This window comes from Gobius niger, assembly GCF_951799975.1.
Source record: "Gobius niger genome assembly, chromosome: 9".
Lineage (NCBI taxonomy): Eukaryota > Metazoa > Chordata > Actinopteri > Gobiiformes > Gobiidae > Gobius > Gobius niger.
This window is the reverse complement of record NC_136860.1, coordinates 5,178,759-5,203,626: the sequence shown is the minus strand read 5'-3', so window position 1 is coordinate 5,203,626 and position 24,868 is coordinate 5,178,759. Positions and strand designations below refer to the sequence as shown.

Genomic DNA, 24,868 nt, shown 5'->3' with positions numbered 1-24,868 from the left:
CTAAATTTATTACATTTGTGTTTTCATAATATAATAATTACTATATTGTTATCGGTTCCTACGGACTTGCCAAACCAATACAAGAATCCTGTGCATTTCGGATTGTGTTGAAACTAACGGGTCAGCAGGATTGAAACATCCTGTCAGTTTAGATGAAGCTGTGGTCATTGTTTTAACTCTTCTTGTTGGTGTGTTTGGCGCAGACCTCAGTGCTTCACTCTGAGGAGGAGCTGGAAGTGTCCTGTCATCCCGCAGTCTCCTCCCTGCTTGTCATCGTAGCAGCGCCCCCTGAAGGACAGACAGAGCCCTGCAGCACGGAGACGGACAGCAGTGAAGACGAGCAGGACTTGGCCGAGGGCGGAGGGCCCTGTGACGCAGCACTGTACACGAGCAAAGACTCCCTGGGCTCCGCGTGGGGCTCCACGGCCTCGCGGGGAGCCTCGAAAGCTGTGGAGGTCCAGCTGGAGGGACCAGAGGAGGTGGACTTGCTCACTCTGACCTTCAGCAGAGACAATGAAATGGATCCGAGTGCTGTGGCTGAAATGGAAGTCCCACTTTGGGACGTGACGGAGGAGCAGGCTGAAACTGAGGACGGGTTTGGGGAAGACTCTTTTCAAACAGCGTACATGAGCCGCTGATCACATGTAGGATCCTCAGACTATATCATGTGTATTCTATTAGTCACGTACACTTACCAATCCCAAATCATCATTTACATTTCATCCATTATTTCATTGCATCTGCGTTTAGATTTGTGTTTCATATTTTAAAACTAGAAGTCAACTGATTTTTGTAAGGCCGATGCCGATATGCATCGCTGATATTTTTTAAAAGTCTGCAACATGAAATATATACAATAGGAACCAAGGTGAACGAACTTTTGACCTTTTTTCACTGTGATGTTTCTCAGCTCATCTGAGGCCCAGGGAGTTGTGCGTGGGTTCATTATACAGCTCTGAGCTCTTTCCAAAGCAAAAAAAGGAAGTCTCTTTTAGTTCCGGAGATCTGCCTTTTATCGACGTCATATCGGCCGATAGCCGATATACTGTCAAATACCATCGGTTACCTCCACTTAAAAAACGTATTCCCTTCACTGTACATTAAACACAAAGGAGCATTCACTTTTGAGAGAGACTGACCGGTATATGCATTTCAGAACATTTGTTACAGAATAGAGTTAGCAACATGACATTCACAATTAGCTAAGAAAATCACTGTCTCAGTTAAAACAGTAAATTCTCTTCACAGGACCAAAGTCTATACTACTTAAGAAGAGTCCTTTGATGAAGCTAAGAAGTTGCTCTCAATCTTGAAGAAAGTAACATAAATGTTATAAAATATACCTCTATTTCTCCCAAATGTTAGAGGCTGGTGGGACTGTCACACCAATGGGCCAGACCCAGATCAGCTTGTGAAGAGTTGATTCTAATCATAGATATGATTTTTGGTAAATACTATAGACCAGGGGTCACCAACGTGGTGCCCGCGGGCAACCAGGGGCCCTTTGGGGCATGTCCAGTAGCCCTTGGGACTTTTTCTACAATGTAAAACACTTCATTTTCTTTAATCTAATTCTTAAAATTACAGTTAATTCGGTTCTTGTGACTCGGTATGAGTTTAAGATAAAGCTATTTTAATATAATGTGGGGTCAATATCCTATAAGTGAACAGTGTACGTTTAAGTCTATAGGATTTGTTTTTAACTGGTAGCCCTCGAACAACTTAATGCTCTTAAAGTAGCCCTCAGCTGGAATAAGGTTGGTGACTCCTGCTATAGACGTATGTGAACTTCTGACCTTGAGAATCTTCAGGGTATGAGACAGACATAAATAAGATGGGCTGATTCTTTACCCAACCACACACAAGTCTGATGGAAAGTGTGAGAACAGGAATGTTTGTAAAGGTGTGATTATTGTATGTTTGAATTGCTTTGAGCTGAAATAACTATTCAAAACACTGCGTAGCTAACACAGTGTTACAGTAATGTGGCTCCAGTGCCTCAGTCATACATGTTGTTGTTTGTTTGTTGTTTGTACTGTGGTTTCTGTTGTTTACTCTGACTGCAATATACATTATGTGTCTTTATGCATTAAATCATGAATCTATTGAATGATGATTGTTACTGTTAGGATAAGTTTTAGTTTAGTCAATCATCCTTAAAGTTCCGCAGGTAAGGATTGAACATTTAACAACAGACAGATCTCCATTTGAGTAGTTTAATATTAGAAATGCTCTGAGGAGCACAATACAGACACAAGCAAAGTTTGGACTACATGTGCTGTTGTCAATGATTTCATCAGCTCTTATAGGCTCAAGAGGTCACACAATGAGGTTCTCTGACTGGACACAGTGGCTCAATGACAAATACAGCACTTATTAACTAAATCTGATCATTTTACCACAAACTAAAGGTACAGCCATAAAATGTGCATACAGTTCATACAGTCCAAATCCAGGCCGTAAACCTGAAGCAAATGTTCCCATCAGTTACTATTATTCATCGGTGCATATTTATTGACTATCTTCCATCTGAGAAACCCCACACGACGGTAAAGGAAACTGAAGACTGAAGGATGTGCTACAGACGCACTGAAGGAGGGACTTCAGATGAAACAGAAACTGTGTCGGTGCGAGTATGTTTCAAACAGTTACTCAGCCTGCTCCAGGAGGAGGACACAGGTCCAGGACGACACAGCTCCAGCAGGACACAGTTTCAGGAGGAGAACACAGTTTCAGGAGGAGGACACAGCTCCAGGAGGAGAACACAGCTCCAGGAGGAGGACACAGCTCCAGGAGGAGGACACAGCTCCAGGAGGAGGACACAGCTCCAGAAGGACACAGTTTCAGGAGGAGGACACAGTTTCAGGAGGAGGACACAGCTCCAGGAGGAGAACACAGCTCCAGGAGGAGGACACAGCTCCAGGAGGAGGACACAGCTCCAGGAGGAGGACACAGCTCTAGGAGGAGAGCATGCTGGTGTGGACTGTGCTCATGCTGCTCTTGGACCTGGGTAATTCGATCTCTTCTGTCAGTACTGTGCCTCTCCATGTAAATATTTGTATTTCACAAGCAGCATTGGAGCATTGTCCACACACACCTTACAGAGGGCGCTTTATATGATGAGAGATTTTTGTATTAGAATAACATGGGGTGTTTCAGTTGTCACCATGGCGATACCGTAAAAAATATGGCATGGGTCATATGGCATTGACTTTTTTGATTGGGATCAAATCACAACAATTTTTTTAGACTTCCAAGTATCTAATTTTTTGACTCATTCTGTAGGGGGCGCTGTCACAGCCAATGTCTAAACCGTAAAACCTATTGGCTGAGACATTGGCCATAACTTTTGATGCCCAACTTCTCCACATGAGGTACAGCGATCCGTGGCTCATTTGGTGAAACGCCAGACAAAACACTGACTCAGCATTTTGTACCTTTACTCTCAAAATGGCGTCACATGACAAATCTCCGTCCTGAATTTTGTGGCTCTGCAACAAAGTTGAGGTTGGCCCCGCCTCATTGGGGCCCCAATGTAGGCCTATTTTCAGTAGTTATTTTACTTCCTGTGTTTGAGTTTTCGACTATGTTCATGTGGTCAGATTCAGGATCAAGAAGGTTTAGGAAAATATTGTTGCCAAAAACAGAAACAAAAGTGTTTTTTTTTGTTCATGAGCCTCGTGCTCGTCAGCCACCAGTGTAAGACAGTTTGACCCCAATTGATTTTCCTGTTGTAACAAATATACAGGGCTTCACTTGGCGCTGTTTTCGTGCGGCCTGCACACTGTGCTGCAAAACCACGGCCCAAACGCCGGCCTCTCGGGCCTAATACACAACATTAACAATGAAACGCAAGATTCACCTGTCTCATTTATAAATCCAATAGACCTTTTTCACATTTCTGCATTTTTGAACCGGAAGTGTGCCAGTCCTTCTCAGTAATAAGCGGATTCGGCATTTCACCGAGCACAAAGCATTCTAAAGGTCAGGACTACCCAGATCGTATCCCAAACTGTTGACATGACCGAGTGTGACACAGATAATGAATATTACAAGTGTTTTAGAAGACGGGGACACAGTGTTACTGGGAAGAGAAAAAGAACTCTCCTTATCACTAAACCAAAACATAAATAGAAACAGTTGTTGTATAAAGTAAATAGATATATTGGTTACAAATAACAGTTAACTATATGTCAAACTTACTAGTTTAATCCTTTCGCGTCATGACGTTCTGGATCTTTTCTTTCAGTAGTAATAGTGATGAGAACATATGAACACTGTGAGGTTCCTTTATTGCACTGGTGAACAGAGCAAACTCTTCATGATGATTTAGCCCACGTGGACAGTCGCATGGAGAATGAATGAATGTGAACCTGCACATCGCTGCTAAACCACTTTAAGTGGCCGGTTGTTCTATGATAGTGTGGTTTTAATGGGCTTGTTGACACCGTGGGCAGGTGTGAACTTTGACCGGAACATTACCAAGCATGCGTACTGACAAAGCTGATTTGACTTTTTCATTTCATTTATTCATTTATTTTAGGCAGCAACACAAAAATATAAGGCAATATAAGGTTACATGTAACATAATGAACAATTCTGCCAAAAGGCAGAACAACAAAGGTTCATGTGTTAGAACTGAGTCACAGAAAAGCCAGAGTTGAGTGTTTGTTTTGCTTATTGTTTCACAGGGGCTTGTGTTCCTGACCCTCTCAGTGTCTCCATCAGGTCTTTCAACATGGAGCACATCGTCCACTTTGTCCCAGGCCCAGGGACCCCAGACAGCGCTCACTTCACTGTCCAGGCACTGAAGTTCAGGTGAACACTCGCCCTCGACAGCCATGTGCGCAATCTTTTTGGAGCTTTGTTACAGCATATATGAGTCTGGAGTTTATAAGTTTATAAGTTTATTCTATCTATCTATCTATCCATCTATCCATCTATCCATCTATCCATCTATCCATCTATCCATCTATCCATCTATCCATCTATCTATCTATCTATCTATCTATCTATCTATCTATCTATCTATCTATCTATATATATATATATATATGAAATAAGAATTAGAAGCTGAAGGAGCTGATGGACGTTCCTCCTCCCTCCTCCCTAAAAGAGTGTCTGTGGCAGTCTGTTAGTGGTTACTGCAGGTTTTGCTTTTGGGTTTGACACATGTTGTTTCTCAGCAGTAAGAGCATATGGAGCTCAGTTCCCCGCTGTGCCAGGATGAAGCCAGGACAGGGCTGTGATATGACCCTGGTTTTTAAAGACCCTCTGGACATGTACCAGGCCCGAGTGCAGGCCTTCAACTCGGAGCAGAGATCCAACTGGACAGAGAGTGCCCGCTTCCATCCGCTCACTGACAGTAAGCTCTCAGTCGACCCACGTGCAATTTAGACCTAAATGAGGAGGAGGATGAGGCTTCTGCTTTTCCACTCTTCCTCACTGACTTTTTCGGTCTTTCTCTTGGCCAATAAGAGTGCCCAGCCGCTACTCTGTCGTATTCTGAGCATGCTACGTTGGTTTGTGATCGATCAATCAATCAATCAATCAATCAATCAATCAATCAATCAATCAATCAATCAATCAATCAATCAAACAATCAATCAATCAATCAATCAATCAATCAATCAATCAATCAATCAATCAATCAATCAATCAATCAATCAATCAATCAATCAATCAATCAATCAATCAATCAATCAATCAATCAATCAATCAATCAATCAATCAATCAATCAATCAATCAATCAATCAATCAATCAATCGTTTTGATTGATTGAGCTGCACAAAACATAAATAAATAAATAATAATAAAAATCAAAATAATGAAACAAAACAAATAATGCTACTCCTTTTTAGTAAACAGGTTAGTAAACAGGGACCTCCCATCCTCTTAGCTGACGTCAGGATGGCAGTCTTGTAGGACAGACAGTCCATCCTTGCCTGGAGAATGGGTTCAAACCCGGGCTCCAAAGGGCCATTAGTCCATTAGAGTCTTGTGGAAAGTACATATAATGCATTTACCTTTTGTGTTACGATGTGTTTGTCAGCTGTGCTGGGCCCTCCAGTCCTCCTGGTGTCTGGCTGTGGGAACTGTCTGCTGCTCAGGGTCACTCCTCCACAGCTGAAGACGGAGTGGCCCCTGGAGCTGTTCAGAGAGATCCGAGTGACTGTGAGGAGGAGCTGGGACGGGGCACAGGTAAGTCTAACTCATGTAACCCGGTGAATCATGTCTCCTGGTTGTATAAGCACAAGCAAATCAGCAGATGGAGAGAGCTTCTTTAACACAGACACCTGCTGCTTAAGGCACATTGGATTGCCTTATATACGAAATGCGCAGCATAAATAAAGTTGCCTTGCCTTGCCTTTGCCAAATCACTCATTCCTGTTATATTGAACAAGGTTATGGTTGGGTGTCCTTGATAACTGTTCAGGGGCATGCTGGGACATCATTTCGGCCTGGAGGTTTTATCACTTAAGCCAGCCTATGTACCTCTAGACCAAGGGTCACCAACCTTATTTCAGCTGAGGGCTACTTTAAGAGCATTAAGTTGTTCGAGGGCTACCAGTTAAAAACAAATCCTAAAGACTTAAACGTACACTGTTCACACTGACCCCATATTATATTAAAAAAAACTTTATTTTAAACTCATACTGAGTCACAAGAACCAAAATAACTGTAATTTTCAGAATTAGATTCAAGAAAATGAAGTGTTTTACACTTTAGAAAAAGTCCCAAGGGCTACTGGACGTGCCCCAAAGGGCCCATGGGTGCCCGCGGGCACCATGTTGGTGACCCCTGCTCTAGACTTTACACCTCTAAAATGTAGGATTGTTGAATTGGATCCTTCTCTTTTCACATCGGCTGCTACATAATGTGGGCCTGACACATCTCCACAGTGAGCTTTGAGTTATGCAAATGAAACTTTTTTCTGTCATGCAGACACTGCTGCGTTCTCTCTGCTGGACTGACCCAACTTAAACTAACTCTCAGGGAGTTCATCTTAAAGCTGGGGTACCTGATTTTTCCTGTTCAAACAGTGACATTTTTTGTTTGGGCCCAAACCTGTTTCTAGCTCTCACAGTCCCTCCTGTGTATTCAAATTGTTCAAATAATGTAGTTATATGGACATTTCACGTCCATATACAGCATTGAGTGGTGAAGCCACCCCCAAGATAAATTCCACTTATTTAGATTGGACTTCTATCATCCATAGCTCAATAAAACTTTAAGTGAAGACGATGCTATAGGTCTGTGTTTTGCTGCGTTTACATCATGCTCTGAGGTGGCAAAAATAAATGTGTTCAACAACACCAAAATATCAGGTACCGCAGCTTTAACTCTGCTCTGAGTCAGTTCAGTCCAATGGCATCTCCTGCTTCAGCACTAAATGCAAAGCGCGATGTGAAAGTTCTTTCAGTTTCTAACACCGGAGTCATTATTTGATCGATTTACACGGTAAAATACGTATGTGTAATTTTATTTCTGTCTAAAACAGCAGCTCAGTTAAAGCCTTTGGGCCTCTAGTAGCACAACTGTGAGAGTCCATTAATATAGGCTAGAGCCCAAAAGCACCGCGGCCCAAGTGTGTGGCCGTTCACTTTGCCACCTTGTGGGGACACAGTGACCAAGAGGTGATTTGGTGGGTCATGCATGTCGCTGTCTGTATCAGGCTATTCATACTCACAAAGCAACATGTAGCAAGGAAAAACAGACTGTTTGATGCAGTTTTGTTCGGTGTTCTCTATCTCCATATGAATCTCTATAATGGGTTGTTTTCTGCTGATCGGACATGGGGATGTGTGTGAAGAGATGTTAAACAGCTAATGTGTGTTTTAGTTCAACCTGAGTCTGTTCATGAGTGAGGAGAACCGCATCGAGCACCTGCAGCGTGGCGTAGAGTACTGTGTCACTGTGTACCTGCCCACACTGGTCAATGACAACCACACGCCCAGCACGCAGAAGTGTGCCCTGAGCAGCCCCTCCAGCCCTGCCCCCTCCTCAGGTCAGTGCCTCTGTGTCTCTGCCCAGTCAGTCAGTCAGTCAATCACTTAATCACTTAATCAATCAATCAATCAATCAATCAATCAATCAATCAATCAATCAATCAATCAATCAATCAATCAATCAATCAATCAATCAATCAATCAATCAATCAATCACTCACTCGATCACTCGATGAATCAATCAATCAATCAATCACGTGGGAGAGGACGATGGTCATCAACACTTTTTGTTTCGTGTTGATCGGTCAAATATTTGCAGATATTCTTATATTTTTCTTCTGTGGTACAGTGGTGACCAGACTCACCCGCTGGTACAGTGGTGACCAGACTCACCCGCTGGTACAGAAGTGACCAGACTCACCCGCTGGTACAGTGGTGACCAGACTCACCCGCTGGTACAGTGGTGACCAGACTCACCCGCTGGTACAGTGGTGACCAGACTCACCCGCTGGTACAGTGGTGACCAGACTCACCCGCTGGTACAGTAGTGACCAGACTCACCCACTGGTACAGAAGTGACCAGACTCACCCGCTGGTACAGAGGTGACCAGACTCACCCGCTGGTACAGTGGTGACCAGACTCACCCGCTGGTACAGAGGTGACCAGACTCACCCGCTGGTACAGATGTGACCAGACTCACCCGCTGGTACAGAGGTGACCAGACTCACCCGCTGGTATAGAGGTGACCAGACTCACCCGCTGGTACAGTGGTGCCCAGACTCACCCGCTGGTACAGAGGTGACCAGACTCACCCGTTGGTATAGAGGTGACCAGACTCACCCGCTGGTACAGTGGTGCCCAGACTCAACCACTGGTAAAGTGGTGACCAGACTCACCCGCTGGTACAGTGGTGACCAGACTCACCCGCTGGTACAGAGGTGACCAGACTCACCCGCTGGTACGGAGGTGACCAGACTCACCCGCTGGTACAGAGGTGACCAGACTCACCCGCTGGTACAGAGGTGACCAGACTCACCCGCTGGTACAGAGGTGACCAGACTCACCCGCTGGTACAGAAGTGACCAAACTCACCCGCTGGTACAGAGGTGACCAGACTCACCCGCTGGTACAGAGGTGACCAGACTCACCCGCTGGTACAGAAGTGACCAGACTCACCCGCTGGTACAGTGGTGACCAGACTCACCCGCTGGTACAGTGGTGACCAGACTCACCCACTGGTACAGAGGTGACCAGACTCACCCACTGGTACAGAGGTGACCAGACTCACCCGCTGGTACAGTGGTGACCAGACTCACCCGCTGGTACAGAGGTGACCAGACTCACCCGCTGGTACAGAAGTGACCAGACTCACTCGCTGGTACAGAAGTGACCAGACTCACCCGCTGGTACAGAAGTGACCAGACTCACCCGCTGGTACAGAAGTGACCAGACTCACCCGCTGGTACAGAGGTGACCAGACTCACTCGCTGGTACAGAAGTGACCAGACTCACCCGCTGGTACAGAAGTGACCAGACTCACCCGCTGGTACAAAGGTGACCAGACGCACCCAGTGAGTCTCATTTGCAAGTGTAATTTACCAAACTTACTTACAACAGATGCTATCATGCACTTTAAAGATGATTTGAGGTTTAAGTCCACACGGGATTTCATAGTCACGTCCTTCTTCATTTTCCCTCAAGTGTTAATAATTCTGACTTGATTTCAAATGTTTTGTTTTTTCCTCAACATTGGTCAAAGCCTGTGAGTAGAATTGGAAAGTGCCTCTCAGTGATCTGGGTGTGGCTGATGTTCCCTCTCTTGTTCCACAGTTGTGTGGGGTCTTGCAGGTCTGGTAGCTGCCCTGTGCGCTCTGCTGGTCCTCCTCCTGGGCTGCCTGTTCTGTCGGCCCCCGGGCCCCGGCTGCTCACCTGCGCTCTGAACACCTGTCCAACGGCTCCAGTTTGTTTGTTCATATGGGATTGTTTATGCTCTCCAACTGTGACATAATCATTAAGGTTCTTTCTTCTCTCTCCTTTTATTCCTCACCACACACACCCTTGTCGATTTATGTGTAAATATCTCCATTTATTACCCTTGTCTTGGCAAAATAAATACATAAAAACAATATCAATGTCTTTTCACAGTAATTATTACAAACATTTGTAACCGGCGCGGTAAGGCCCCTTTAAGTGCTAGAGGTAAGTCTGGCTACAACACTGAATAAGACAACAGAGGTAGAAATAAACAATGTGTTTTTATTTGCTTATTTATTTCCTTAAACGGACTATATATGGAGTTTAAACATTTTTAAACTAAGTATTTTCCTCTGCCTCTAACTGCCTCTAAAATCCTGCACTGTCACTCAGAAAGGTGTTAATTCAAGTCCGAAGTGCCGCCATGCACGAGCTTAGTATTGAACCTGCAGTAAGACCTGAGGTGGCAGTAGTGAGCATAAAATGACCAACTAGCATCTAGTCTCCTTAAATATTGTAGATGCAGCAATTTTGAAGGGTAAAAAGGTAGAACAATAACCCTTAAAGGTGCTGCAGCAGGAGTGAAGTGCCAGTTGATCCGGGTACCAAAACAGTACAGGTTTGCACTGTGGCACAACACACAAACCCGTGAATGAGCACAGTTTCCCTTTCTAGGCTAGCGAGCTACAAACAAAACCCAGCTCATGTCTGCAGCCATTCGAGAGCAGCTAGGGCGAGCATAAAAGGGCAGCAGTGGCCTACTGTTGGCACAGCCCATACAGGCATACAGGTACTATGGTCTTAAGAGAAGTGTCCTGTATAACCCAGAAATGAGGTGAACTTATTCAAATAGACGTTGAAATGGTTTTGACTGAGTTCAGACGTGTCCATTTCTCTCTGCAGTGCATGGTTGTACTCTCTCCTCAAGATGAAAGGAAACAGTCCCTCCTGCAGCAGAATGCACTGTTGTTGTGTCTTTGAGCATAACACTTCACCCTCCTCGGCTCCAGTGCTTGTATGAAATGATGAAACTCTATGGGGGTCATGCTCAAAACAAATGTGAAGTGGTTCAGCAGCAGTGTCACTCATCATCCCCCATTTACAGAACTGATTTAGAGCCACAATTCTGTAAAACTCTCATTTAAAAAGGTAAATCAGGGGCAACACACCTACAAAAGCTATGTTCTACTTCCCAGCGTATATGTGCACATTAAATCACTATTCTGTTTATTATTAAGTTCAAATTAATTCAGGTTTCAATGTGTCTGTTTATAAAGTGTATGGAAACATCTGGTTCCCACGTATGTAGCTTCAGTTTCCCCCGGGGGCGACAGACAGAAGAGCTGTCAGACCGAGCCAACATCATTCATTCACGCTCACACATCATTCATACCGGCCTATTGTACATGTTTTTAGTGGTAGGGGAAACCAGAGTACCCAGAGGAAACCTACACACACACACGGGGAGAACATGCAAACTCCACACAGAAAGGCCCCGTCCAGGTGGGAACCGAACCCAGGACCTTCTAGCTGTGAAGCACGAGCACTAACCACTGTGCGACCGTGCCAACTGGGCCTACACTGGGCCTGGGCCTGGACCTGGGCCAACACTGGGCCTACGCTGGGCCTACACTGGGCCGAGTCTACACTGGGCCTACACTGGGCCTGGGCCTACACTGGGCCTGGGCCTACATTGGGCCTAGGCCTACACTAGGCCTGGGCCTACACTGGGCCTACACTGGGCCTACGCTGGGCCTACACTGGGCCTGGGCCTACACTGGGCCTACACTGGGCCTGGACCTGGGCCAACACTGGGCCTACGCTGGGCCTACACTGGGCCGGGTCTACACTGGGCCTACACTGGGCCTGGGCCTACACTGGGCCGGGTCTACACTGGGCCTACACTGGGCCTGGGCCTACACTTGGCCTGGGCCTACACTGGGCCTACGCTGGGCCTACACTGGGCCTGGGCCTACACTGGGCCTACATTGGGCCTGGGCCTACACTGGGCCTACACCCTACGTTTTCATGGCCAGAAAAATCCGATAACTGGAGTCATCAAATAACCCAATAATCAGATCTAATGTGTTGTCATCTGCACGGCATGCTTCCAAATGTGGGATTTATTTCATGGAGAACATTTTTCTTTTTTCATGATTCATTTAAATGTTTTTCGTCTTTTAGCCATATATTTTAATCTTTGTTTGGCCTTTTTGCTTTATTTTCCTGGTTAGTTTATGCACAAGTGTGAAGGATCAGACAGATTGATCAGATAATATATATCAGATTATGCTGTTTAAATGTCTCTTCAATAATCTGAGAACTCCAGAAATCATCATGATCATATTTTTGGTCTCCATGGAAACGTAGCCACAGCTCCCTGCTCTTTCTGTGTCTGTTTCTGTAATCTACATGTTTATTTCCTCAACAGCCCCCAGTGTGTGTGCGAAGCCAACCGTCATAGCAAACCGAAACCAAAAGACCAGAGCCACGTGCACAGACTGCACTTTTCTCTTAAAGTGACAGTGTAGGCATAGGCTACACAGGCAGCACTTCCTCCAGTAATAACGTCCTTCTAAACATGAACTGCTTATTGAACTATTCATAGAGTGAACGATCTGATGAAACTCTCTTTCTCCTCGGTTTCACTAACACTGAGCAGAATTCTACTTTTGTCCACGAGGACCAGAAACTGTATCAGAACCCCACTGAAGATCACATGAAGCTGGCTCCGCATTTGAGGGGCCCCTTAAAAGTCATGTGTTCTGAGTGTGTCCCGGGACTCTCGTATCAGGGAACCCCTTGTGTTTGAACTGAAGGACTGGAGCAGGTTTTTCACTATATTAGGTCTAATCCCCAAACAGCTCTCTGGTGCCTGCCCCTCAGGTTTGGCCCCTCAGGTTTGGCCCCTGGTTCACCTGTGTCTCAGGCCCTCTAGATGAGTTGGGAGTGGGGTCAGCTCTAGGTCAAGTGCAAACCTGTTCCCAGAGTGTGACCATGTCTCCCCCTGGCGCCGAGTGACTGGTGTAAAAGTCATCTGTAATAGAGAATACCCCCCCACATCATGGCCTGTCCTCCTTTTCAAGCCTCGTCTATATCATTGGGTTCATCTGTCTTCTTAGGTTACACCTGTTATTGTTTTGTTCTTTTAGTTAGGTTTAGTTTACCTCCTCCACTAGTTTCGACACGTCACCTCCACCACTCTCTTCATAAATGAGAGCCGTTTCATAGATGAGAGCCGTTCACTGAGGAGTATGACTGTGACCTTTTGTTTTCCATTCAGTGGCTCGCGCCGTAAGTTTCTGTTCTGTGCCAAAGTGCGCGCTGCGCACAGCGCCCCCTCTCCGCCTCTTCCTTCCTCCCGCTGCTGAGCGAAGTGCAGGCGTAACACCCCTCTCTGTTACCAGGAAGAAAGCGCCTATTACCGGCTCTCGGACCCAAAGAGCCCGGGACTCGGAGGAACATGTCCCCGCTGTGTCGCTGCTTCGTGGCGACCGTGACAATGTGCCTGACAGGTGAGTCCAGTCCCGTGGAAAGGTTCTTTACTCTCCTTTGTGGCTGGTTTTGTGGAGGAACGAGCCTGTTTTGACTTGACCCTTTGGTGTTGATCGTGTTTAGAGTTGGACCCTTTCCTTTCTGCGTAAATACAGCGCGTGTGACTGTTTTGTTACTGATGAATAAGGAGCGTAATCGACTCTTTTCACGGGGATGTTTCCTGTGAGTTTAACTTTTGAGCCAAAATAATACACTCCAAACATTATAGCTTTGTGCCAACGTGTGACGGTTTAATCGCTCTTATTGTTGGACAAGGTAAGTGTGGTGTATCTGCCTGTCAATGAGGAAGCGTTCATATGGCGTCACGGGGAGTTTCGGGCATCTGCTGTTAACGGTTTAATTTAAAAGATATAGAAGCCACAATAAATATGTGATTTGAACATTAGGCTATCCTATCGCAGAATACTGACTGAAGACAGGATTACGGTAACAAGTGTGACTGTGGTGAATTCATGCAGTGGGACACAAAGTGACACAAGTCATCTCTTTGATCTCAGTGTGTAGACCCGGGGTTTGTGGTCTGACTGCCTGGTGAAGGGCAAAGCAGCAAAGGAAGACATTTTAACCACAGCAGCATCATTGTGTTTTTATGGTAAAGGTTCTGAGTCAAACAGGGTTTTTCTTCCATCATCTCCACATAAAAATGCCCTTTTGTGTTTGATGAAAATGAGTTGCTTGAAGTGCTTGAAATATTGGGATCTGATTTTGAGCTGAAAGCAAAAAGCAAAATTTTTTCTTCTTCCCTTTGACTTTTGTTTTTGGTCTTATTTCAAGTGAATTTATCTAATTTTAAGCAAATGAATGGTTGTTCCACTGGATTCAATGACCTTTTATACTGGGACAAAGTAGGCGCTTAAAGAGGAAGTTTCTGAATCCAGTTTGTATTAACTAAACATTATTGTGTGTTTAGTAATAGTTGACCCTCTTTAGCAAACATAGCAAAGCTCGGCTCTATATTTACAATGTCTCCACATGAGGACGATGGGCATATACTGTGTTTCTCCAGTTTGTCGCTTCACTCATGGCTGTTGCTGTCACTTTTTCCAGTGAGCAGGAAAGGGCCACTGTTTTTACAGTTGATGCGTAGGTATGTGCCTGCAGGCACGTGAACACAGCACAGACGGCGTTAACTTATCATTTAAGTGAAGTTAGATTATACTGTACTAATCTCTGTAGAGAAATCTCTGTAGAGAAATGAGTTCTCTGCATTTGACCCATCCTCAATGTCGCTGGGCGGCCTGTAGGAGCAGTGGGCTGGCACACGGGGACCCCTGTCCATGCCAGGCTGGTGGTCAGAAACGCCTGGCTGGAGGATTCACCTATTGTACATGATTTTACCACTAACCTACGCAGACACGGGGAGAACATGCAAACTCCACACAGAAAGGCCCCGTCCAGGTGGGAATCAAAGTATTGAATGAAATTATTTTATTTTAACTTATTTTACTCGAATTCACCAGCAATGTGGGGTGCAATGCTGAGTCCTGGTTCAGTCCAGGTTCACTCCTCACATTCACTTTAGATACTATTCAATAATCTTTAATGGATAAGTGTTTTTGGTAAGAATTGGCTCTCTGGATCCAAAAGGTTGCAAATGACTGTAAAGTTTCCAAGTGCATGAGTCTCTCCTGTGGTTCTAGTGATGGCCTCGCAGCTCCTCGCTCCCCGGAATGTTCAGCTGACCTCATACAACATGGACTTGCGTTTGAAGTGGAGTCCTCCAGTGAATGAGACCTGTGAAGTGCTGTACTCAACACAGCTCTGGTGAGTGTCGAGTTCCGCCTCTCTGTTCAGATTCCTGTGCTCTTTATCAGGAACTAGGGCTGAACGATATGGACAAAATTTCAAATCTCAATGTTCATGCCAGATATCTCGATACAATGCGATATAACTATTGGTTTATTTGAAAACGAAAGCATTTTCGTTTTCGAAGCTTTATTATTATGTTTTATTACTAAATAAAAACATAGTAATAAAGAGTTTGTAACTTGCTTTTTTTTATTTTAATGTTTTGAATGTTTTCTCGATATCAATACGATAACGATATATCGTTGCTTGTTGGATACACAGTCCAACAACAAAAAATAAAATCTCGATTTTTTTAACTCAGTTTGGATGATTACGATTTGAATCAAGTTCATTTGAAAACAATCAAGGTCTCCTGATCTTTCATAAGAAGAAAACTGCTCAGAGTTCTGCTCATTAATATTTATAATACAGCCTGCAATAAGGCCCATTAAACATGTTATTTCTGTTCTAAATATTCTTTGTCTGCTCTCAAAAGTAAAACTTCTTTATAAGCCTGTAGTTTTAGCATCCTTGAGCTCAGCTGTGATTGACAACCGTCTCCATGGAGACTCAAGGGGAAAGGGGCGGAGTTAAAGGCTGCAGCAGGGCATGGCTCAGCGTGAGAGAAGGGAGAGAAGCAGACCGTTGGCGGAGAAAACTCCATCGATCACAACGAAAACACAACACGCGGCCTCTGTGAAGCAGCAGAGATTGTTTGAAAGTCTCTGGGTTCGAAAACAGTCCCTCCTGTTCTCCCCCTGAACACTAATTTGTTGTACACTTGTACAATGACACTTACTAAGCTCTTACTTACCTGCTTATTCATATCTTGAATGTTCATATCTCGATATCGATACGATAATGATATATATTTCAGCCCTCTCAGGAACACACTTCAATATAATGTTGTTTTAGACACCCAAGCATTCTTGACCCTGATATTTTTTCAGTGGTTGGTCAGATAACAGGCTCTATTGGACTGCGTTGCCACAAACTGTCAAAAGGTTAAAAAAAAGAGGTATGACCACACTCCCAGGACTGTATTATCAGTAAAACCTACTCGTTTTAGCTGTGATTGACTTAAGTGAGATGTACAGGTAAATCTTACTGTGACAAACAGTTTATTGTCTTTGTAAGAACAATCATACAGTGAGCACTAATTGGAGTTTCTGATATGTGTTCCAGGCCGTCGTTTCAGAAGAACCCAAGGGCGGCCTGTGTCAACACCACGGCACTACTCTGTGAGCTGTCTGACCCCTCCCTGAATCTCCACATCTCGGAGTTTGGCCGGTACAAGGCGTCTGTGCGTGGCCAGTGTGGAGCGGAGCGGTCCGAGTGGGTTGAGAGCCAGGTCATCGTCATGGACCGTGACAGTTAGTACTTCATTATAAGGCCTGACCGATATGGATTATTGGGATCTGATGTTGATACCCATACCCATGGGGGTTGGCCGATAGCCGATATACGGGCCGATATTTTAAGCAATTTCATTTGATCTAATTTTACTTTTTAATATCTCAAATAGCCTATACACCACATTCCAAATGATCATGCAAATTGTATTTATGTCTCATAAAAGTTACATTTTTAGTTTTTTGATTAAACTCATGGATGGTATAGTGTCTCAGGGCTCTTTGAATCACTGACATCAATCTCAGAGACCTGGGATAATTACTGTAGTTGTCAGGTGAGCCCAGTTCAGGGGAAAACGACTGAAAAAGGTTGTTCCACATTATTAAGCAGACCATCATTTTCAAGCAATATGGGAAAGAAAAGGGATCTCTCTGCTGATGAAAAGCGTGAAATAGTTGAACAGATTTGTGGTTGATTCAGAGCACACACAGGTTTGAGTAAACCTGTGTGTGCTTCAGGTTCCTGCCAGACAAACACATCAGATTAAGAGAACAGCTGCTCCAACGCAGCAAACACGTATTTGAAGCTGCTGGACATCCTCCTGAACTCCTGAACATCAAGGTGGCTTGCAGTTGTGCATAAACCTTCTATTCAGCCTCCCCGGAACTCTTAATTGAATCAAGACCAAACCCAAACCGGAGTTAATGTGAGCCCTGGGTCTGGTTTACATGCAGTCTATGATGGTCACGTGAATAAGAGCGTTGAGAGAGAGAGTGGCAGGAGCGTCCAAGGCGGCGCAATGGAGCTTTTGGAAAAATTGGGATTCCCATGAAAGGTTCCCTTCCCCCTTGGCGAGGCCACGCCCCCTTGTATGATGTATTACTGTTTGTATAGTTTCAAATGGGCAGCTGAGAACTCCATGCTGGTAACTATGGAAACCAGGGCTGCTGCTAGCCATTTTAGTGCCCTAGGCAACAATATTTAGCGATAGGTCATGCTCAGATGGAGGCAGGGGCCTATTCAACTATATGGGAGAGAAACCGTTTTTGTAAGAAAGAACTAAAACAAATGATTGGATTCACAAATCTGACATGACTAATAATCGTAAGGTGGGCGCAATGTTTGCCCCGGCAATATCTACAGTTTTGTTACAGATCTGTGTTTGTTGTGGCCCCCAGCTGTGATTGGCCCCCCGAATGTGTCCCTTGCGTCAAGCGGCGCAGATTTGGAGGTGATCGTGAGAAACCCAGAGTTCAACATTTCCAAGCTGGCATTCGTCTATACTCCGGTTCAGTATAACATTAGCTACTGGCCACAAGGACGCCAAGATAGGGTAAGTCTCCACCACTCTCTGGACTGCTCCCAACCAGAACCAAGCAGAACCAACCATGGGCCGCTCTAAAGGCTCTATATCTGCTTTGTTCCTCATTGTGGAAGAAATGAACATTGGCTGGCATGCATGTTTTTTTATATTAAAGTGATTTACACTGAATATTCCTTTACTTTTCATGGCAATGTAATTTCCAAGGAAAGCCACAATCCATCCAACACAACAATAGCAATAATACATTCCATGAAGAGGAACAGAGTAGGAAGAAAAAATCGTATAAAATCTTCACCACACACCCAACGTACAACCTTTAAGTGGAACGTGCGTCACACAGAGGCTGCTCGAACTTTGCACAAATGGCCGCAGGCGCCTATGAAGATTTATTTATCGGAGTTTTCATGCGATTGATGCACTCGCCGAACGGGCAACTCACGATGGACTTACGATTGACTTACGCAACATTTATGGAGGACATGCCAGATATCTGACAAAGAACTTGCGGCAGGTCTACGGCTCGTGCGTTTTCTTGCGTTTTTTGCACATAGACGGACCGTAGGAGCCCGTACGACAGGCCGTGGCCTAGGCTTAATGAAGTATTTTCTGTTTGTACTAACTGAGGGCAAAAGGAAAGCGCAGGCCTTCGTACTTCATAATAAATTAGAGTTTCTTTTTCCCTGAAAGGGTCCCATGAGCCAAATTCGCCCCTCCCCCACCTGCTTCTCAGAGGAGAGAAGATTTTAGAGATTTTATGCCTCAGGCAGCAAAAACGAAATAAAATAATGAGAAAGAAGAGGAAGGAGAGCAAGACAGCAGTGAGGTTAACAAGTTACTGTAGTTGTATGTCTCTGAAGTGCTTTCTTTTAGCAGCCTTCAGTGTGTGACATGCAAATATCATCGTCAGTGCTGATTATGAAAATAAATTAACCTAAATGTAATTGTTAAACTGGTTTAGGCAAAAATGTATACTTCAGTATTAAGAATAACTTCAACACTTGCAAAAAATCTAAATCCCCCAAACATCGACATTGGCCTCGGAAAACCCTACATCGGTCGAACTCAATTAGATACGTTTTTATGATTTAAACCTTTGATATAATAATCAATGTTTAACTATAGGCTATTTGAAAGAGAAAAAACGAAACAACAAACATCAAATTCAATTACATAAATTATCGGCCAATATATCGGCTATCGGCCATGCCAACCCCCTTCATATGATATCGATATTGGACCCCAAAAATCCATATCGGTCAGGCCCTACTGTCCAGCGACTGTGTTGCCAGTGGATGTCTTAAAATGATTGAGATATTAAGGAGGTTTTGAGTGGGCTGTGTTGTTTGTGGAGGCGAGCCTTTTGCCCCTCAGTGAACTGCGCATGTGCAGGATCACCCACAGTGAACAATAACATTCAACGTGCGTATAGTGCACTGGCTGCATTAACCAGAGATTACAGCAACTGCAATCTCTCAATTTTCAAACAATTTCTCTGTTCACACGGGCCACTGCACACACAGTCTGAGCCTGACACAACTCCTCAGTCAGCACCAAGTTATGGAGATAAAATGTATATTATTACTAGAGGTGGGCATAGATTATTTTTTTTAATCTAGATTAATTTAGATTAATTCTGAAATTAATCTAGATTAATCTAGATTAAAATGTCTCACTTGAATTCTGCCGAAGCCATTCAGAATATGTGTGCTGCCCAAATAATGACTAAAAGTAAGTCTTTGAGAACGAGTTTCTCAGATCAGGTGGTGCGTTAGACCAGGGGCTCGTCTCCTGTTTCCAAAATGCATCACAAACTGCTTGAGAACGTTCTACTATGATAATTGGTGATGAAAATAATTCATGTTCAAGAAGATGCACTTGTGTTTACTAACTGTTTAGTCAGTTAAACACTAATGTTGAACTGTAGGCCGACATTAGAGGTCCTGATGAACTGTTAACAGTCAGTAGCTTTGTGTCAATCAATTTTCTGGTGACAAATTAAATCTCCTCTTCTGCAACTATGACCTGCTACAGAAAAAAGATCCGGGACTTTAATGGTGCTCTTATTGGTGCTTTAAAAGAAACAAGAAAAACGTTAGATAGAGGCTACTGTATATAGGCAATGTAGCCTAGGCCAATATTTTTTATTAAACTTTTTTATTACACATTTACTCTGCACTTGGACCTAATGTATTTCCAATTTGTGCAAACACTTAATATATGGGAGGTAAAATACAAGTATAGACAAAAATATAAAGTGTAATATTTTTCAAAATAATCTAGTAAGTAAGATTAAGTGTCATAGTTTGTTAATCAGGCTGTTGGTTAGATTTGGCTGGAGCTGACACGTGTGCGCGGTCACGCCACTGTGTGCACGTTTGCGGAACATAGACTCCACTGGAATCGGGAATTTGTGACAGTGCGAGGCTCTGTTCAGTATGAAGGCGTTACGTTTCGCTTTTTACAGCGGGTCAGCGGCAGCAGCTCGGGGGGGTTTACGAAGCCGTGCGCAACCCAGCTTTGAGAATAGATTAACGGCGATATTTTTTTTTTTTAACGCAGCACGTTAACGCCGTTAACGACCCACCACTAATTATTACTTTTTCTACCTTTCACCTAGCCTGGGAGTACCCATGCTGCTGTGTGCGCTGGAATCATTTCTAACTGCACAGCAGTCAGGGGACCATGGCTGAAATGTTCACATGGATTTAATAATAATAAGCAGCAGCCTCGATATATGAAGCAATATTTTAGAGACCGACATAGTACGAGGAACACACAGAGGGACGGACAGGAAACAGCCTAACTGAACTTCCTGTGATTGTACAGTCCAGATAAAGCTGAATATGGGGGCAAAAACGTCCAAATTAAAACATCTTTCGGTGACAGAGAGGTAGTATAAATACGTGTACGAGTCAAAAACGGTGGCTTTTGTGAATATAAGGGGAAATAAGGGAAATTGACGAAATTCAGCAGAAACTGTGTAGAAGTCTGTGAAAGATATGAGGCTTTGAAATTTGCTGAAAATGGCCTCTGAGTTGTGGGCTTGTCATGACCACGCCCAAAAATAGGCTATGTCAAAAATGTAAATTATGATTTTGAAAGCCACATGGGTTTGAGACATGCTGGCCAAAATTGGAGGCTTTCCATTAAATACTCGGGGCTCAGGGTCAGAAATTCAAGAGGTACGATTATGAAGGTTTGAGGTTCAGGTCAAGATGGCCGACTTCCTGTAGGGTCTAGGGTGCGGCCATAAATAGTTTTTGACATGTCCTGACGCGGTCTATGTCCCTGGCCGGTGTCACCTTTGTACGATGACATTTTTTGCGACCGGGCTCTCATTGACTCAATGTAAACTGCCTGTTTGAGGGGGCGCCACTGAGCCGTATTTGAATATTTTTAGTATATTAGAGGCCAAATGTTAGCAACATCTTTGGTCTTTTTGCGTGACTGAGGGCACACAGTTCTTCCATGCTGTGATATGTTCTTACCTGAGCTTAGACGAGTTGATACGTACCTGTGAGGTCTTTGTGTCCGTGAAAGAGCGTGGTCGCGTGGTCACTTCTAACGTCACCCCCGTTTGGAGATATAGGAATACATTGGGAGAGGCCAAATGCTAACAGCATCTTGACTGAGCGTACGCACAAGAACCAGACAGGTATGCATCAACTTGTCTAAGCACAACAATTTTGAGCAGTCAGCACTTTATATTCATGGGCTATTTCTAAAATTTTGGCCAAACAATGACATTGTACTGTACGGATCAGACAGGGCCAGTAAAAAACAAACTGTGATGTTAATCAAGTTGCTTCATCAGCAATAGCCTGCTCAATGTATTTTTCCTATTCACCACAGAAATTACATAAATGCCATGAAATGGACAAAACACACTTCCCCATATGTTAGTATTGTACCTGTCTTCTCTATTGATTTGTATGGTGATGGAACATTCAATTTAAAACGGGTCTGGGATGAACAAAATGTGTTCCTTTGTAGGAACAGGCTCAGAACTAAAGGCATTTCTGTGATTTTATATGGTTTTCACTGCTGAAAGAACCATGGTTACATACATTTCATGCAGAAAACCTACAAACCCTAAAATACAGTTGGTCCTGGAGAGTTCTAGAGGCCACTGTGATTGAAAGTATAAGTGCCAAGCTAAAAACTCATACGGCCGCTGGGTCAAAAAGGTTCAAATGCGCACAAATATCAACTTTTTTTTTTGCACAAAAAATTCCATAATGCACCATAAAGCGCCAGCGCAACCTGACCGAGTGCCTATCTGGAAGCCAATCAAGGCATTTATATTTTTCACACCTCTTTATATGCTGTACCAATGGGGCTAATCAAAAGATGAACAGAATAGAACCAAAAGCCAATGCTCGGACCCCAGCAGAGCGCTGATCTTTTCTGGCTCGTCCTCTCTGTGTGCAGGCAGTGCATTTGTTGGTGCATCAGGATCGGGTTACCCTGGATGATCTGGAGCCACGGACCGAGTACTGTGTCCAAGTACGTGTTTTTGTGAACCCTGTGAGGAACAGCCATCCCACTGTGGCCAGTGAGCCGGTTTGTGCGACCACCGAGGACAGTAAAGGTACGTACCTAACCAAACAAACTGTGCTAGAGCTTCTATTTGGTCATGCGAAACGGTCGCAATCAATCGCACACATTCACTTCAGGAGGAGCCACTGATGCTGGGCAATTCTAAAAAAACTCTGCACTGTTGCTGAGCTCTCAGATGTGAATGAAATTGTTTCCTGATTCTTTGCTTGTGCTTTGGTGACAGTGAAATAGTTTTACTACCTTTCTCTGACACTCAACACTCGCCTCTTTCACATCCCGTCTCCCTCTCCTGTAAATTATTTCAATATGTGTGGTTTGGAGTGTGCAGCCTCATGCCATGATAAAATCCCCTTTAAAACAAGTTTGTAACCCAGTGCCTTCTTCATAAGTTTATTGAAGCGTAGTTGTCTGATCCGAATGCCTGGGCTGATCGGTGTGCCACGTGCAGTCACCGCCCGCATGTGCACGCCCGCATGTGCACGCCTGCATGTGCACGCCCGCATGTGCATGCCCGCATGTGCACGCCTTTCACTTTGATAATACACAGTAATCACTTGCACCTGAAAGGGACTAGACAGAATTTAAGAGGTAGGTATCGTTTCTCTGCTATAAACAGAGCAGACGTCAAGCACAGCTGAAACTCCATCACAGACACACAAGAAACAACCTTCGAGCGCAACTACACGCTATGAACTGAAGTCAGACCGACGCAGGTCAAAGACTAGAAAAAATATTGGAGCAGCTTTTCAGCAATGGTGATCACTAAGAGATGCTCTCGATATGAAGATAAGACCCACCGTTGGCTTTCTTTTCTTCATTATTTTATGACGTTTTGTCTAGAGCGAGGCGGAGTTATCGCGGAAGTAACTACTACATCGCTTCACAAAGCCCGCTTCCCCTCATGCAGTCATTCACGAATATTGACGTGTCCTGCAAGACACGGAGATTTTTACTAACTGAAGGGAGCCCGGACCTGAAGAGCAGAGAAATGTTCCATGCACACAATGGACCAAAACTGCAGGGTCGCTTTTCTCAAAATGAGGCTTTTGGTCCACTCATGCATCGACCTCTCCACTGTAGTACTACAGACTCCAAACCAAACGGGCTTGGACTTAACACTATTTTGAATGTTTTTTTTTTTTTAGAGGCATTTTTAAAAATCTAATTCCCAGCCTGATTTATTCAGCTTTGAACCCAAAAAACAAAGCAAAATTAGACTTTTTAAAGATTGTTTTCACTTATATTGTTTTTACAGATTTTTTCACTTTCATATATAGCATATCACTGATACAGTTTATTCAAAAACTAAGCAAGATCCACACACACGCACGCGCGCACGCACAAATGCACGCACACACACACACACACACACACTTAAAGGAGCTACAGTGGCAGAGTGGAGTTTGGCTTCATATTCCACAAACAAACAAACAAACAAACAAACAAACAAACAAACAAACAAACAAACAACTGTTCAGCCGTTCTACTCACTTTCTTTGCAATAGCAGCTCCAATAAGTCACTGTCAGGTGCACAGACACCTGTCATTGGAGGCCGCAGAATTAAATGGAGCCACAAACATTATTCAAAATGTACAGTACCTGTCAAAAACACTTTTTAAGTTTCAGCTTTTTAAAATTGTCAACACTATTTCCATTTTGATTATGTGATTATGGCCCGTAAGTTCCATGTGTAGGTACGGGTAACAAGGAAGTAATTATGCATTAAAGTGGAAGGTTTAATAAAGGTGTCTAAAGTGTAACAACTGTGTACAATGTGTAATAAAGGTGTGTACAACGCTTTTTAAAGTGATTTTTAATGCCCAAATAGTACATTTGAATGCCACAAATGCAGAAAAAAAAATCTGCCAATGTTTAATTTCTTAAAGGAACAGGCATTGAGATATTTCTTACCTTAGCTTAGACGAGTTGATGTGGACCTGTCTGGTCTTTGTGCGTGAGCTCAGTTAGCATTTAGCCTCTCCTAGCATAGGTATAGCTCCAAACTGGGGTGAAGTTAGAAGCTACAAAACTGTTCCACGCTTTCCCTATTTAAATACAGTGAAAAGTTACACGGTCCAAGTGTAGTTACACAAAATTAAACCCAAACTTTCGATGGGTACTGTAAGTATAGTGAACCTTACCTTTTCCCACTTTCACACACATTATAATCATCACAAACGAGTTTCAAAAGGCCCAGATTTGTCGTCTGAAGTTCCCTTTTGTTGTTTCAGAGCCATCGGCCCCGTGGATCGCAGCTGTGCTCACCTTCTTTGCTTTGGCCATAGTTGTGGCTCTTGTTGTCATTTCTGTCGTTTACCACAAACGGATTTGCCACTTTCTCTGTCCCCAAGACCCACTTCCT

General features: G+C 44.0%; 2 protein-coding genes across 2 annotated transcripts; both read left to right on the top strand.

The window, feature by feature from the left end:
• Positions 1-2,568: 2,568 nt before the first annotated feature.
• Positions 2,569-9,891, top strand: LOC306968400 (interferon alpha/beta receptor 2-like; the record flags this gene model as incomplete). The annotated part of the gene is made up of 6 exons (XM_079563746.1): positions 2,569-3,010; positions 4,692-4,818; positions 5,190-5,365; positions 6,054-6,202; positions 7,844-8,009; positions 9,782-9,891. The coding sequence occupies exons 1-6, from the start codon at positions 2,971-2,973 to the stop codon at positions 9,889-9,891; spliced, it is 768 nt and encodes a 255-aa protein (XP_079419872.1). The 5' UTR covers positions 2,569-2,970.
• A 3,406-nt stretch (positions 9,892-13,297) lies between these two features.
• On the top strand, positions 13,298-23,042 carry LOC306968266 (interleukin-10 receptor subunit beta-like; the record flags this gene model as incomplete). The annotated part of the gene is made up of 6 exons (XM_079563608.1): positions 13,298-13,440; positions 15,121-15,244; positions 16,454-16,641; positions 17,800-17,954; positions 22,377-22,536; positions 22,954-23,042. Exons 1-6 carry the CDS (start codon positions 13,389-13,391, stop codon positions 23,040-23,042), a joined length of 768 nt encoding a protein of 255 aa, XP_079419734.1. The 5' UTR covers positions 13,298-13,388.
• Between the last annotated feature and the right edge of the window lie 1,826 nt (positions 23,043-24,868).